Here is a 16237-nt window from a genome sequence, read left to right on the forward strand (position 1 = left end):
TCTCAGTGCTGAAGATATGTTGGGGTTCTTTAATTTCTGATTTACCAGAAAAACCACTTACGTTCACTAAACAAAAATAACAGTCGTCCAGATGATTGCGGGGTTCCCTCCATACCATAAGAACAGCAAAAGGCATTACTTTATGCATACCCTTTAACCAGCCTAACTAGGTCCTTTAACAGGAACTACAGCTAATTTTATGTGACCAAAGTTTGTCGTGACCACCCACATTACAGCCAAAGTAAAGCTCATATGCTTTCTTCATGAGTGGTGACAATGGCTTCCGTTGAGTTTTAAGAGTCAATTCGCCACAGATATAACAAAAACTGATTTGTTACAACACATACGAAGCATGATTGAAGTTACCAAAACACATCTTCGATTCTGATCGTTCACATTGATAAAATTCGTAACATGTCTTATATAAATCTATTTGTGACAAATCAGCAAGAGATACTGAAATTACTCTTATTTGTCTTCTCTTTTCATTAGTTTCACAAAATTGCAATGCGGAAGTTTCACTACGTAATGCATTATATTAAACTCAATGCAAACTTTCATTCCTTGAGATATGAGACTGAATAAAAATAAATTTCAACATTTATGTGCAGCGCCATCTATTGACAATATTTGAGTTCCCATGAAAACTGGTCAGCATCCTTGAAACTTTAGAAACTTTTTATCACAGGGAGGAAATCCGTGCAGAACAGTGTTATGGTTTATACTTACTATATGCACTCCCTAAAGAAAGTGGTCATTTATATAAAATTCCATCTCCCTTAACTTCTGGCCATAACTGTCTGATATTAAACTAAATATTTCATTTAATTTCATTTATATAAATTCTCATGAAATGCTCAACTTTAATACTTCAAATATTTAAAGCAAATTTTCAATGTGTGCAAATTCTTATGCAAATAGATGTGAACTCAGGTCCTCTAAGCAGTCCTTGTCGATTGCTGTGAAGAACCCCCCCCCCACACACACTGGCTGCTCAAACTTTCATTCACAGATAAGGTAAGGATGTTAATTTGTCTCTCCACCAGGTCCGTAGCCAACCCAAAAAATTAGCGGGGGCGACCCAATCATACTTCATATTATAGTTAATTTGCAAGCCTACCGCGAAACATAGGGGCCAGCCAAAGTGTAGGGGTGCCCCCGAGCCCCCGTGGATACGGGCCTGCTCTCCACTACACAATCAACTTTACTCTCAATTGCTCAATAATCAAATTGTTAGTGTGAACGTCTCCGTTACAAACTTAGATGTGCTTTAAAAGTTCTCCAGAAAGAATAGTCCGATAAGTATCTTGTACAGTATATTTACAAGATTAGACCCGAAAAAGCCAGAGAAATATGGTCTTATAAAAATTTATGGCCCGAGCCCGGAGTGATTTATGCTTTGTAAGCTTAAGGACTTGCAGACCTACCTCAAACAGAACTGAAGACCTCAAGTGATCTTCAAACTCGAGAAATAAATAACCTGATAAATGTCACGAAAATCGCCACACAACATCATGCTACAACAGTGATCCTAAAGTCAAATTTCTATTCAAAAATACATAGTACTACAAACATGTCACCAAATTTAAATCCACCTTGTTGAAATCATTACGGATAAATTTAGTCAACTGTTAAAAAAGGGAAGAAAAAAGTTTATAGTTTTTACAAACATTTATTGAATCTTTCCACTGTTCAATATTCTTAGAGTCGCTAAATGCTTTTACGGTTAAGAAAATAACATTGTTTCCAGTTTGCTGCTCCGTATAATTTCATTTCTTACGCAATTGTCAAATTTTTAGTCATCCTATTTTGCCTAGCCTCTAAAGAAAACGAAGTATAGAATTAGTGTACCGAATTCTAGGTACACTCATGTCCAAAATTATTGTCGCATGTCTATAACTGTCTTCTTGTAAGAATATAATTTGATAATGATTTTGCGGGGTACTTTTAATACTGATACTATGTGTATAATCGGAAAATGTATATTTGTGGTAAATTTCATAGGAAAAGAATTATAAATACGAAAATTAGAGTGAGTAAAACAAAATGTTGCTAAATGGACAAGAAAGTTTTATTTTCGTTTTATTGTTCTTATTTACTGCTCTTTTGACATGAAATTTACCACATACATGTCTTTGCTGATTATACACGTACTAACATTATAAGAAATACCGGGAGAATTCGTTATCAAATTATATTCCTACAACAACATATTTATAGACATGCGACAATAATTTTGGACATGAGTGTACATCCACCATAAATGCTGGAATATAGTAGACATTATCCACCAAAATAGTTGGGATCGATCCAGAGACCTTGCAAGAACGGCAAAATCTATTGGTAGGAACCGAAAGTCCTGAAAAATTTAAGACTTGCGCAATATTTTAACATTATAAAGAAATCTTGGGGAAAATTTTCGACCTAAACAAAGGGTTGAGTTTGTAAATATTTTATTTCAATATTCAAAAAGCAGAAATATTTACAACATTTAGTACAAAACATTTCAATATTCAAAACATTTCAACATTAATTCGACAATATTTTACAATTAAATAATGCTACTGGTTTACATTTCTTTCCAATGTATTAGATTCATCTTAGGAATGTGTGGATTGTCGCATTCAAAGACCATATTCCTGTAAAAGAATGTAGGAATTTTTAATAGATAGTTACAGATTAATAGGTTTTGAAAAGTACAGGTAAAATGTTTATTCACAAAGTAAGACTAGGTAATGTTTAAGGGTTTTTCTTATGAGGGCGAACCTGTAGCCTAAGTCATATATTAAGGTAAGTAAAGAACAAGGATGTTATAAATATAAAGGATCTGCCTATACAACAATCTTGAAACCATACGTCATGTTCACCATCCCCACTCCATCCAATAAAGATCGCAATGTTTTGAGGCAATATTCATGCCAGACTAGAGTAGCCAATCAGTTGTGCCGATACTTTGTTGTTTTTAGGCTTCCTTGACGTAATAGGATGAAGATACATATGGACAGATCGTCTATTTTTATAATATCCTTGGTAAAGACTAGCATTAAGCAACAGTCTAATCAAGTACATGATACCGTACTAATATGGAGTTAAGCTTTTAGTGAGCGACACTTGAGCACAGCTTAAGTATTTCTTGCACTTTTTGGCATGTAAGCAGGGACGTAGTGTCCATTAAGGCTATAAGGCTTAGCCTATCCATTTATTTATACATCAGCCTTAAATGTTGCTTTTGGATATTAATACAATTAATTTTATTAAAATGGATTTATTTTATAATACGCTATTTAAACATCAAGCGAGTTGAAGCGAAGCTTCTGCAAGAATGCATTGAAGGCTATCGGTGGCTAGCCTTTCGCTTCTCCCATGGAATTAGGAGAATGGGCGGTGACAATCACTTTCCCGCCACCCCCAGCAGACGAAAACTTCTTGAGCTATACACAAATTCAACATGATGCAACGAAAGTGGACGAATACTCACGAAGATGAATAAAGGCTAGCCTTTCGGATGTTTGGCGAAACAAAAGCGGCAGGATGCGGTCTTGTAAGAAAGTTTAGACCAGAGACTATGAAAAATTTAGAAGCTCACATTCAGTAACGAGTTTTGACCAAGAAAGAAAAAAAGAGACAGAGAGAATAAAAATGTTATGTTATTATGAATAGTATTAATACATCAGGGACCTTATTGCGTACAGGTTTGCGTTATCATAGCGTAAAGTTTACATTTTAGTTTTCGATAATTGACAGTAGTTATAATGGCTTGTATTTTTTTTTTTTTTTTTTTTTTTGCGTTGCTTTGCTATCCGCAAGTTTTTCGAAAATCAATACTGAAGGAGCCCTTAGTTGAGGTATGGTTTCTTTTTCTTCATACTTTCAATCTAAAAATAGCTTTTTCTGTAAAAATCATCAATTGACTGTGAGCTACTGCTCCACTGTTTTCCATTAGTATGCTGATTATGTGTTGTTGTGGGTGAAGTGCTTAAGTTTGTCTATGATTTCGGGAAGTTACAATTAAGATCGTCCTATAGCTATCCGTTTTTATTTGTTTCTTTGAAACAGAAATACAGTGTATGTGTGATATGCGAGTATCGCATATGTAAGGAAACTGCATATGTAAGGGAAATATGAAGCAAAACCACTCTTATACTTTTTCTTGCATTGTATGGAATTAGCATAAAATGAATTAGCATTTTTCTATCAAGCATTACAGCGTAGTTAGAACACTAAGACGTGATCGTTTAAATAAGGACGGGATAGTTTTTTTTTTGAAGGGGGGTAACTTAAATTCACTTTACACTCATATATACATACAGCAAAAAAATGCAAGTTTCAGGGGATTGGGCCCCTCCTAGCCACCCTCTAGCTACGAATCTAATTTCAGCCTACCCATTTCAAAACTTCTCGCTACGTCACTGCATGTAAGTTAACGCAGTTTGTAGAGAGATTCCGAGAAATATGAATAGGTGTTACGAGGATGAATTGAACTTTTGAACTACAGTAAAACCTTATCGGCAGAAGTAGATGACGCGGCAACCACGAATTGCAAAACAAACATGATTTTTTTTTCTATTATATTTACAGAGAATACATATATGCCTACAATTTTAAGTTTATAAACAGTTTCCTGTACTGCCAAATCTTTGGATTAAAAAAAAAAAATCGTGTAACCTCCTCCCCTAATTTTGTGATTGAAGTTTATACCATGCCGTAATCTCTAGTCAGAAAGAAGACTACAGATAATCCGTAAAACGAATAATTGAGAGTAGTGTAATTCTCTTGGTACTCAACTTTTACTTGAGTCAGATATGTGGATATGCTCTAACAAAGTGCACAAGTTACAGTGGCGTAGCACACTTTTGCAGGCCCCCCCGCAAAGTATAGAGAAGGGGCCCTAGTTGTGAAGCCGACAAAAGTAAGGTTGAAGTTTTACTTCTTTAAATCTTTATTCATCGCAAGACTTCGGGGCCCCCCCGCACTGCGGGGGTTGCGGGGGCAGCTGCTACGCCACTGACAAGTTAGCATTCACAGGGGGAAAAACTAGTAAGTATTCAATCAATCGAACTATATTTACTTTATACAGACATTAGCGCTTAAATGAAAGCAAGTATTTTCGTGCTTTTCCTTAGCAAGTGTGGAAACAGAAGAAAATCTTACTACAAACTAATTATCCTCACAAAGCACTAAATATTTCAGGTTTATACCGATGTAATAACTTCTGAAAGTAACTGCTTTTGTAAACATCCACGACTATTTTGATTTTGGAACAGTCTTACTGGTTTACACAATTTCGTAAAGGGGGGGTCCACTCATTTTCTTTTGGAACAAGCGTGATTTTTTACGTCCGTTTAAATGGCCCCCGAACGTGTTCCGAATTTTATTTAAACAGTCTCAAACGTTTGTGCGCGATTGTGCACAAAGCAGATTTTAAGTATTCAAACCCAATATTTCCAAGTGATTAGATTCAATTGCAAACAAGTTTGGGAAGAATTATAATTCAGTAAATGTTGTTAAACACAGTATTCGTTAAGTGCCATCACTTATTTGCAAAGTTGAAAAATAATGTAACTAATGTGAAAATAGATGGGAGTGTTACTAATGTATAAAATTTGCACTAAACTTGGACTTTGGGAGGTTGTTTACAGAACTTCTCTTGTTGAATTGTTGCGAGAACGGTCACAAAAGAAACATTTTCCTACCCCGGAAGTTCTGTCTTGTGGTAATGGAACACCTTCGATGAAGCCAAGCAGAAGTCTTCTGTGTCGAAGCTCTTTTGGAAAGGATTCCATGGCTAAAAGTTGACTTTTCGCTGGTTTTATCAACTCAAAAGTTTTATCATGTAGAAAATTCTTGCGTCTGACATTCTCATGTCCTTATTTGCTCTAAATATATTAAGATCATTAACACCAAGTATGTTCATCAATTAGGCATGAAAATAATGCCTTGTGGGCCAAGCCTACGAAAATCTGGTATTTTATTCAAATTGGGTGTTCATGAGTTTCTTGGCGTTATGGAATCTACATACCAGCGAGAAGGTTCTAATTCTTCTTTCTACCGATATAAAACGCACGTATGTCGAGAGAAGGTGGTGTACCAGGACTCATGACTTCAACACTGGCTTGTACTGCAATGTTTTCTTCTTCCGGTACAATGTCTGCTACATCTTCGGTATCACTGCACTCAACTGTTTATTCAACAAAATCTTCGAGATCCTTCATGTCTTCGATCCCAAATACACTTTAACAATCACTTTCTGCCTTCTGGAACCAAAGACGCACCTGTTCTCTGTCATATTCTAATATTTCAAATATATACATGCGTTATTCCGCAAAAATAACGTGAAAATTTAAAACGAAAGAAATCACTAATACGAAACAAACCAGTACATCAATAGTCGCGCGATCTACAATAGTAGAACACTAATGAAATCATGTTAAATCAGAGCAGGTGTAAGAATAAGGGCTGAAGATAGACTGGAATGTACAAAAGGTTGTCAGAGAAAGGTACATAACCGCTCAAGGTCGAGCGTGTTCCCAACTGCTCAGGATTTTAAAAATAAAACACCTGTTCTACAATAGTAGAACGCGCGACCACTGCAGTTATAAGTGGAACTAATTACTTACCCTGGGTGGTCTCTCCTCAAGAAAGCATTAAGTGGTTGTTCCTTCAGCTCAATTTTGTCGCTGTTATCGCAGATAATTCTTGCCAATGTTACTTTCTTGATTTCATGCAGTTGGGCTGCAAAAAAGTTCTACAATTAATGGATATTTATTACTTGTTTGTCAATTAGTATTGTATAATACGAAGTGATCTCTGAAATTTATTACAGACTAATACTCCAATTGTTCCGAAGTTATTGAATGGATCAGACATTCGCAGCAATTTTCGGGGGGGGGGACACCCAAAGCATTTTTGGGGGGGGTCTAAGTTCAATGAGGATAAATTATACATATTTAAATTCATAAAATCACCAATCAAATTAGATCATTTACAGAAAAGTCGGGATTTCGTGGGGACCGGACCCTCCTCCCCACGGCATACCTGCGTACATTCCTGATATGTGTAAGATTCTTACTAGTAGCTGAACACTAATTTGAATATGTGGCGACCTTACAACGATATGTTGTATAATTTTACTTGTAACAATTATTTTACTTGTAATTTTGGGCTATAATGTATTTTAATTATATACTAGGCAGATTCTGCTAAAAGAAACAAAAATATGGTTATAATGTTAATATATAACAATATTAGTCAAATGTTTTTATGTAATCTAATCTGTCTCGTCATGACAACAGGAAATAGAATTCTTGTGAGAGTTAAGCAGACATCTTAAAAAGTTCGTGTAGAAGTAAACTGTACACTTTTCTATCATATTTATTAAACTAAGTGTATAAAAGGTAATGTGTGTGTTTCAAATGGCTCAATATTAACGTTTAAGAACCAGTATCGTTCTAACCTTGGTAGATAACTACCTCAAACTAATTCGTAATTCGGTAGTTTCAGTGCTGTTAAATTTAAAACTAGAAATTCCCGTAAGAAAAGCGGGGGAAAGCACGTATTATAGGAAGTTTGTATGAGTTAGGATTCAACGTCTGTTTCTAGCATCGGATAAGTTGGATGTACTGATAGCTTTCAAAAAAAATTTCAATTACCACCGGGAATCAAACATTCCGTGAAAAGCAAGTATGCTAGTCATCCAGTCACGAGTGAATTCAGGAACGACCTGAACAGTCAACTTCAGAGAAGTGACCGGACTAACCTAAAAGTTAAGTTGAATTAAGCTAATTTAGGCAACTTCAGTAGTTTGCATTCTGTCAATGATTTACATATAGGAACTATCGCACGATAGCACCTAACTTGTCGGACATTCATTACTATTCTCATTGACTAACTGGAAATTTTATCTCCGTATACCCAAGAAGCAACGGCTCGGAAAAAAAAATTAAAAAACTTTCTGAACATTTCAATTTTAATGAAAGAAATCAGTATGTTCCACCCTGTAACATGAAATCTTTTAATTACTGCATTTTGAAGAAAAATAGATAATTATCACTCCATAGAAAACAAATCAGAGGAAGCAATGATTTTTCGTTAGAACAAATCGTAGAGCAATTCAAGTACAGGTTGTAGAGCTATAATCCTAAAGTTTTTGTGAAAATTTAATTTTTGAATAAAACATTGAGACTTACTTTAGCACGTCGAAAAAAAAAAAAAATGCTCTGAACATCGAGGTTTGAAACCTAGAAATGGCCATTTTGGAATGAACATTTTGAAACTAAGACACCCTCACAGTTCTTTGTTTATATCGAGACTAGATTGTAAACAACCTCCCAAACAAGTTTCAGATCTGAACCGTATACTGTTTTTTTTTTTTAAATTTTTAAACTGAGAATTTTCGAAAATCTTATTTTCACGATCAAATATCTCAGGAAGGACAAATGAAAATGCCAAACTTGAACAAAATAGATTATAGTTTTGCAGTAACAAGTGAGTAAAATTGCATCACAGACTATTAGTTTGAGTTATAAGTTGTTGCAGTCATGTGAGATTCACGATTTTAAAAACTGGTCAGATAAGCAGGCTTTGTGTTGATGTATCTCAAGGCATACAATTTATGTCTCATCAGAAGTAATGCTATAAAACAGCAAAGAAATTAGATTTGCTACTTGAAAATACCAGATCATATAAATTTGTACCTCTGACAAAAACAAATCAGATGTTATAAATACTCACGATCAGATGAATTTACTGATTGCTGTACTTCCATAACATAGCATGTTGTCATTTGCACCTAATGATACCGTAGCCTGTATTTATAATGGTGGATTGGGGGAATTTAAGACATCAGTCAGGGAAATAACGATCTTTAATATCTTTTTTCATCCCCATGGCCCAAGAACCTCTTTAACTATGTATGAATAAAAGTGTGGGTGCCTATCACTAAGGTTCGCCGGAAACTCACCCACAGAGTTTCCAACCCTTACAGATCGTACTTTCAATTATCAGTGCCAAACTGTACACAAATTAGTCAACTATTAACCTCACTCATGACAACAGCAGCGCTGTAGGCAGAAAAGAAATAACTTTCGTTTTGTGTACAAGATATGATTCATAAATTATGCATACTTTACCCAGTTAACATTTCTGTCGTGTTATGTTTACTTTTGCTACAAAGTTGATATTCACTCCAATGGGGCTTCATGACATTGAGTTGTAAGGTTTTTCTTCACTGGGACGTAAACTACTAATTTCTGCGATGCAATTTTACCCACTTTACTGCACAACTACCGTCTGTTTTGTACAAATTTGGGAATTTTTACTGCCAGTTCTTCCTGAGATTTGATGAAAATACAAGATTTTCGAAAATTCGCAATATTTAAAAATTTGAAAAAATCAAGTATATAGTTCTCAGATCTCAAACTTGTTCAGGGCGTTGTATATTATCTACTCTATGTAGACAAAATTGAAGGTAAGTCAATTAGTTTCAAAATTTACATTCCGAAATTGCAATTTCTAGGTTTACAACTTCAATGTTCCGAACTTCTTTTCTCGAAGTTCTGAAGCACGTCTCAATGAGCACAGAACATAGAATAATGTCCATTCCATTATCTTTCATATAGTTTGGGTCTGAACTATCTTTAAAATCTAAGTTACAGTGTTTAACAGAATGCACTAAAAAGTTCAAAATGCGCTCAGGCGCCTATACAAAATGGCCGCTACGACAAAACCTGTGCGGCTAAAAAAAAAAATGAATACCCGTTTTCAACTTCCTAAATGTGGTACAAACTTAGGTTTAAAAAAATTAACTAAATTTTGTCAGCAACCATCATTGGTAGATTTCATTTAGATTGACTGAATATATTAACACGATATAAAGAAATAAAGCTAAAATTATACGAGAGATGAGAGGTTAGTGTTAATTTTGCATTTGGTTTCACATACAATATCTGATTCTCAAAGTTTTTCCCGAATGGAGAATGACATTTAAGCGAAATTTTATAGCAAAACTTTGGTTTCTATCAGTTTCTGATAAGTTTGTCTACCAGTGGCTTTAGGCAACCCGTACAACATGTATGACAAAGTAACTTCCACGAACATAAGATTGTTAAGCAACCAACCTGACTTGAGTTATAATTGGACTTCATAACACTTACTAGAAACCAATAAAGCCAGCCAGCCCGAGAAGTGAAAGCTAATCAGTAGTTAATGGTAAACAAGTTTTGTAATGATAGAATCCACTATAAAAAAATGTGATTGTACTTGTACGAGGGAAAGTTAAAAATGTCTAAAAAGTATATTTTGAAGAAACTAATTTTTAAGTTTTTAAATACCTTGTCATTCCTGCAGTTTTAGGTTGAAATTTTAACGGAGGAGATTCCACATGTTCTAAACAACGTTAGTGGTAAATTTCTTTGAAATATTTTCATAAAACAAAATAAACTCTTGCAAGTATCCAGAAAATTCACTTAAAAAAATATATCGATGTCCGTATATTTTCTCTCGCGTCACCTCTATTTTCTTAGAGTTGAAATAGAGTAAACCGAAAGCAGTGAAAGAACGGGTTATCATAAGTTCAACTTTTCAACACTAAACTATATACAGTACTCATGAGTGTTCGGCCCAATGTGGCGGAAGGACAGGCCGGATAAATGAGTTCCATGAACTCATTAAGCATACCCAGAATAATTTACGAATAATTTACAGTTAATAATTAAGGACGAGTGGCAAGCATGCTGTCTTAAGGTCCGTTTACACACTGTCGAAATAAGGAGAACTGTTCTTTCCCTGTCAACTTTTATTTTGCATACGACACGTAGGAGGCTCGTAGCAGACGCCCGCTTCCAATGCCTTGGCAATGTTGCCAATGCAACGCCTTGCCTTCCACATTTAATTACGATAAGACTAGGCCAGATAGTACGGAGGCAGGATAGTCGCGAGCCGGATACTCGGGAGTCTACTGTATATTGCAAGTTGTTCCAGAGGATATTGAAAAAATACTACTAAATTATCAATGTTAGACATCAGGAATATGAATGTTTACATTAGTGTTGAAGGCAGAAACTGCTATGGTTCAATACCGATGCCTTCGAGAGAAAAAAGTGATGTTTCGGCATGTTTCCGTATATATTTTGCTTTCACTGATTTTTTTTTTTTGTTAGTAATCTAATTATGCAAGAAAAAAATATAAAAATATTATTCTACGTTAAGCTGATTTTTGATTTTAATAAAAATGTGGTAAGGAAAACAAATAACAGTTCGATAAAAATTTGGATTTGACTAAAGGAATTAGTCTTACCAGGTGTGAAGGAATGGGGTTGAGCTCCATGTTCGTAGAAGAATCTGTCACCTCGTCTCATTCTAGAGAATTGGTCGCCAATAATGTTGAGAAAAGTTGGTCCAACGATGGCCCCTGGGACATGCCTCTCGCTTAAGCCTCCAACGTAAAGATCTACATCGTCAACATCATCGTACAATTTCTCGAGAATAGCCACTTGCTGTAAAAGGATTTAAGAAATGAATTTATAGATTAAATTTATTAGGATTTTATTACACGAGTACATTGTAATTTAGAAGTCTAGATCTCCATCTAAAGCGTACGTTCTGAAAATATCTACTAATGAATCATGATCTTAACGTACACTCATGTCTAAAATTGTCGCATATGTATGTTGTAGGAATATAATTTGATAACTAGTTCTCCCAGTATTTCTTACAATGTATGTGTAATCGGCAAAGATATGGAAAATTTCATGTCAAAAGAGCAGTAAACAAGAACAGTAAAACAAAATTTTCTTGTCCATTTAGCAAGATTTTGTTTTACTCATTCTAATTTTCGTATTTATAATTCTTTTCCTATGAAATTTACCACAAATATACATTTCTCGATTATATACATAGTATCAGTATTAAAAGTACCCTGCAAAATCATTAGGCCCTATCAAATTATATTCTTACAAGAAGACAGTTATAGATATGAGACCGTGATTTTGGACATTAGTACCTCCGATGGGAATGTAGGGTACCCATTTATAACTAATGAGTCAACATTGTTTATATGCAGCTCCTATTCATAATATTTGTTGTAAGCCCTACGTATGGAATTCTTGTATAATCTTGTTCTGGCTATTGGTTCTGAGGTTACATTACAAATATTTACATGAGTAAGCTTGAGAAAAAGTCATTCCCAGAACTAAAAGAACTATCCTTATGGCAATTGGATTTCGGTACAATTGCTTGGAACTGACATTTAAACTTATGTCCAAAATGATTGTCGCATATCTATAACTGTCTTCTTGTAAGAATATAATTTGATTATGATTTTGCAGGGTACTTTTAATACTGATACTATGTGCATGATCGGGAAATTTACATTCGTGGTAAATTTCATAGGAAAAGAATTAAATACGAAAATTAGAACGAGTAAAACAAAATGTTGCTAAATTGACAAGAAAGTTTTATTTTCGTTATATTGTTTATTAGTCTTTTGACATGAAATTTGCCACATACATGTCTGCCGATTATACACATACTAAATTGTAAAAAATGCCGGGCGAATTAGTTATCAAATTATATTACTACAACATTTATAGACATGCGACAATAATTTTGGACATGAGTGTACATGTAATCATGAGGGAGTATCAATGAGAAGAACCACCCATCAGTGATTATTTGGCCACTACAGGGCCACAAGTCTTGCCCATTGAGAGACAGGAATCACAATACCTAGAATAGATCACGGTTTCAGTCATTCTACACCGAAATCCAGAATAGTTTTTTCGGCTGTTTTCGAAACGTGGCCTTGTAATGGCCAAACTGTCTGATTAGTGGTTGTGTCCATTAAGATTTTCTCGGGAACAATATCTACAACATATCACGGTTTCAAGCAATTCCACGAAAATACAATTTCCGTAAGGATTGTGCGGTCCTTTACTTTTTCTTGGGAAAGACCAAAAAGGTTTATAACCAGCACATACTGATACATTCAGATCTTGGTGCTCTTAACTTCTTTGTGGGGATACATTAAGCAGTAGTGTACAAAACTACAAAGTATGAATCTACGACTATTGAAGATTAAGTACATATTACAATCTCCCAGTTTATTTCCAGTTTATAGATGCGCTCTAGCAGACTAATACCGGTTCATTACTTCTGGACTGTAAAACAGATCTTAGTTTTGTTACAAATAAGATTCAGGTTATATTTTTGGCAGATATTCTGCGTTTTCTGAGTAGTGTTTAGACAGGGCTTTTATCTGCTACAAACTGTTCTGTAGGACCAGGCCCGTAGCCAGACCAAAAATGTAGGGGAGCCTAGGAGAGAGGAGAATTATCTAACCATATAGTTCATTTGCAAGCATACAGGGAAAATTTTAGGAGAAAACTAAGGGGGGCACTCACCCGTGCCTCTGGATATGGGCAAGTGTAGGACAGTATTCCTATATTCAAATATGTTCATTGTTTTTACCTCATATTTGTATATAATTGAATTTCAAGTTATATCTATGCAAATTTTATCCAAAGAAAACTATCACTGTACTTATATAATAATTTATTCCATAGAGTGATTCTTTTAAAACACTGATTTCATTCGGGTTTAGAATTTCTAACTGTGATTTTCATGCTGTTTGTGGAAAGGATCAAGTAAGGATGGGAGATTTATGGGAATTTACTGGTTTAAATTCATCCGGGGTAATATCCGCCACGCCTCAAGAAAAATATTCGCCAGTGTACCTTGCAATTGGAATGAAGTTTTGGATTTTTGAAGTGTTAGTGAGAATACAAATTAAGTGTTAGTGAGAATACAAATTAAGTGTTAGTGAGAATTTCCAAAAATCCCATGTTAAATAGTTTCAGCCGATTTCTTACGACAAAGATTTCTTGGGCGACCTAAGGAGTCTATATGAAGTTTTCCCACAAGAGTTACCTACAGGGTCCGATGCTTCCTTGTCTCACTCAGAAGCGGTCCTGTTTCTTCCAATTTATTCACTCGCGACCATAGGTATGTTACTATCTAGGGTAGAACGTGAGGCAAATTTGTTTCTAAATTACCTTCGCGAAGCAACAACAAATTCAGTTTACCAAAAACTTAATGATAAACTCATGTTGCCCCAAAGAGTACACTATTCTCACTGTCCTGATCATACTTTCACAGTAGTACAGCGCAATTCCCAATACAACGGTCCATTTTCTCATTAACCTTAGCAAGATTTCCATGTACGAAGAAAAATCTTCACAGCGCACCGCACTTGATTCCAATTGTAAGGTACACTAGCGAATGTTTGCGGTTTTTGAGACGTGGGCGATATTGCCTTTGCTGAATTTAAACCATCCTTCCTCTTAAAATTTCCATCCTTCCTTGATCATTTGCCACAAACCGCATGAAAATCTGACTTAGAAATTCTACACTCAAATGAAATCTGAGTTTTAAAAAAATCAACCTGGATAATACAAATTATTCAAGATTGACATTGCACGTACAGTATATTAGAACTTAGAATGAAAAAAAAATATATTACCTTTTGTTCCATAACATCCAAGAAATCGTCAAAATCCTCTGCTCTTTTGAGTCCAATTGCCTCTCTGTAAGTGTTGTAAGATTTAACAGCATGATCTCTGCCTCGAGCTATATTGAAGGATATCAGATCAACGCCAAAGGGATGACCAGCTCGAAACATGTATTTCGTTAACTGCAAGTAAAAAAAAAGATTTTAAATAAATATAAAAAGCACGTAATTTTAGATTGGAAATTAGAAGTGAGAATTTCGACAAAGTCTAGGACTTAAGATATAATTCCAGTATTCGCCTAGTATAATCAAAAAGGGAAGTTGAAGTAAGTTCAGTAGTTTCTAGGAAAATCTTAAGTATTCCGCAGATATTGGCAACAATGTTTCACTTAAAATGATGTCCCCTAGGGAGGAGGCGCGTCAGTGACGATGGGTATGCGCGTAAACTCTTGTAACATTTTAGTAACATTGACATTTTAACGTTCCACAGAATAAGAACGATCATATTCGAAACCACTAACTATTCTCTTCGTTATTTTTTTTTTCAATTTTTGAGTTCTAGGCAAGCACGAAGCCAGGATTTCGTAATAGGGAAGGGGTTTGTGACAAAATACTGTGGTTATCACAGCAGGGGCTCTATCATTCTGAACTATTTTACTAGCAACATATTGGTTCGTTTAGCCAGGATATCGTAATAAGGGGAGTGACATGAAATGCCGTGGTTACAACAGGAGCTCAATCAATCTAAACTATTTTACTGGCAACATACCCATATTGGTTTGTTAGAACAATAAAATGAGGATAGGTTAGTATTTTAATAAACTATGAAATCTCGAGTAAAAGAATATAAAAAGTATTGAAAAAGTCTTCTGGTTCGACCATTTCTTACCTTCGTTTAATACCATTAAGGACAGCAACGAGACCTTTTCAGCAGTAACGACATCTTATAAAATGGATTAGTGTTGCCGCGAAATTGAAAATTTCTTTAACTAAAATCTATGTTGCCAGGCTCAATTAGTGATTGATGGCATTTCTTAAGTTCTACCTGAGAATATCTGTTCGAACCGGTTTATCGATCGTAGTTTTTAGTCCCTATGGATTAGCATGGAGCTCGACGGAATTCGGAAAGCCCCGTTATAATAATATCCATCTAACTTGACCCCCTACCAGTTTCCACAAAGCTCCTCATAAGAGTAACGAAACGCTTGCTGTAGCTTTTTGTTTTCAACGCTGATTATTCTTTTTCTCGTTTGTTTTATCCTTTTTTCATTTCTGGTTCCGAAAGGGAGGTCCGGACCCCCCAGACCCACCCCTTGGCTACGTGCCTGCTTCTAGTCTACAGAATGAAACTAAAAATATTAAGACTTCTATTGGCAAGTAACTGATCTGAAGTATCTGTAGAAGATTTCGAAAGTAGGTCTATGAGCTTAACAGAAAGTGAAAAAAAATAACATTGAATCAGGATAAAGTAAACTCTGAAAGTAGCTTTCGAGGCCAATGCAAGATGGCAGAAACACAAAAGTAAGCTCTCGTCGCTCTAAAATTTATGAAATATTTCTTTTTTTGATTACTTAGGAATTTATTTCTTTCACACATTTTCTTTTGATAAAATTATTGTAGATAAAAGGGTATTGCAATAACTTAGTACATTAGCATCTGTTGCATATCCTAACACGCACATTTTAATGTACTCTGGAAAAAAAACTTAGTTTTGTCACTAATGACTTTCTGTAC

General features: G+C 35.0%; 1 protein-coding gene across 4 annotated transcripts in view; it reads right to left on the bottom strand.

Moving 5' to 3' along the window:
* Positions 1-2436: 2436 nt before the first annotated feature.
* Positions 2437-16237, bottom strand: part of LOC145678831 (chorion peroxidase-like) — a 73481-nt gene continuing 59680 nt past the window's right edge. For all 4 annotated transcript variants that reach the window (XM_081749377.1, XM_081749379.1, XM_081749380.1 and 1 more), the window contains exons 11-14: positions 14516-14686; positions 11294-11492; positions 6618-6732; positions 2437-2639 (exon numbers count right to left, since the gene is read on the bottom strand). In XM_081749377.1, the coding sequence (XP_081605503.1) occupies positions 2570-2639; positions 6618-6732; positions 11294-11492; positions 14516-14686 (555 nt within the window). In that variant the 3' untranslated portion in view covers positions 2437-2569. The remainder of the gene's footprint in view (positions 2640-6617; positions 6733-11293; positions 11493-14515; positions 14687-16237) is intronic.

Source organism: Thermobia domestica, chromosome 2, assembly GCF_964235325.1.
Source record: "Thermobia domestica chromosome 2, izTheDome1.hap1.1, whole genome shotgun sequence".
Taxonomy (NCBI): Eukaryota; Metazoa; Arthropoda; class Insecta; order Zygentoma; family Lepismatidae; genus Thermobia; species Thermobia domestica.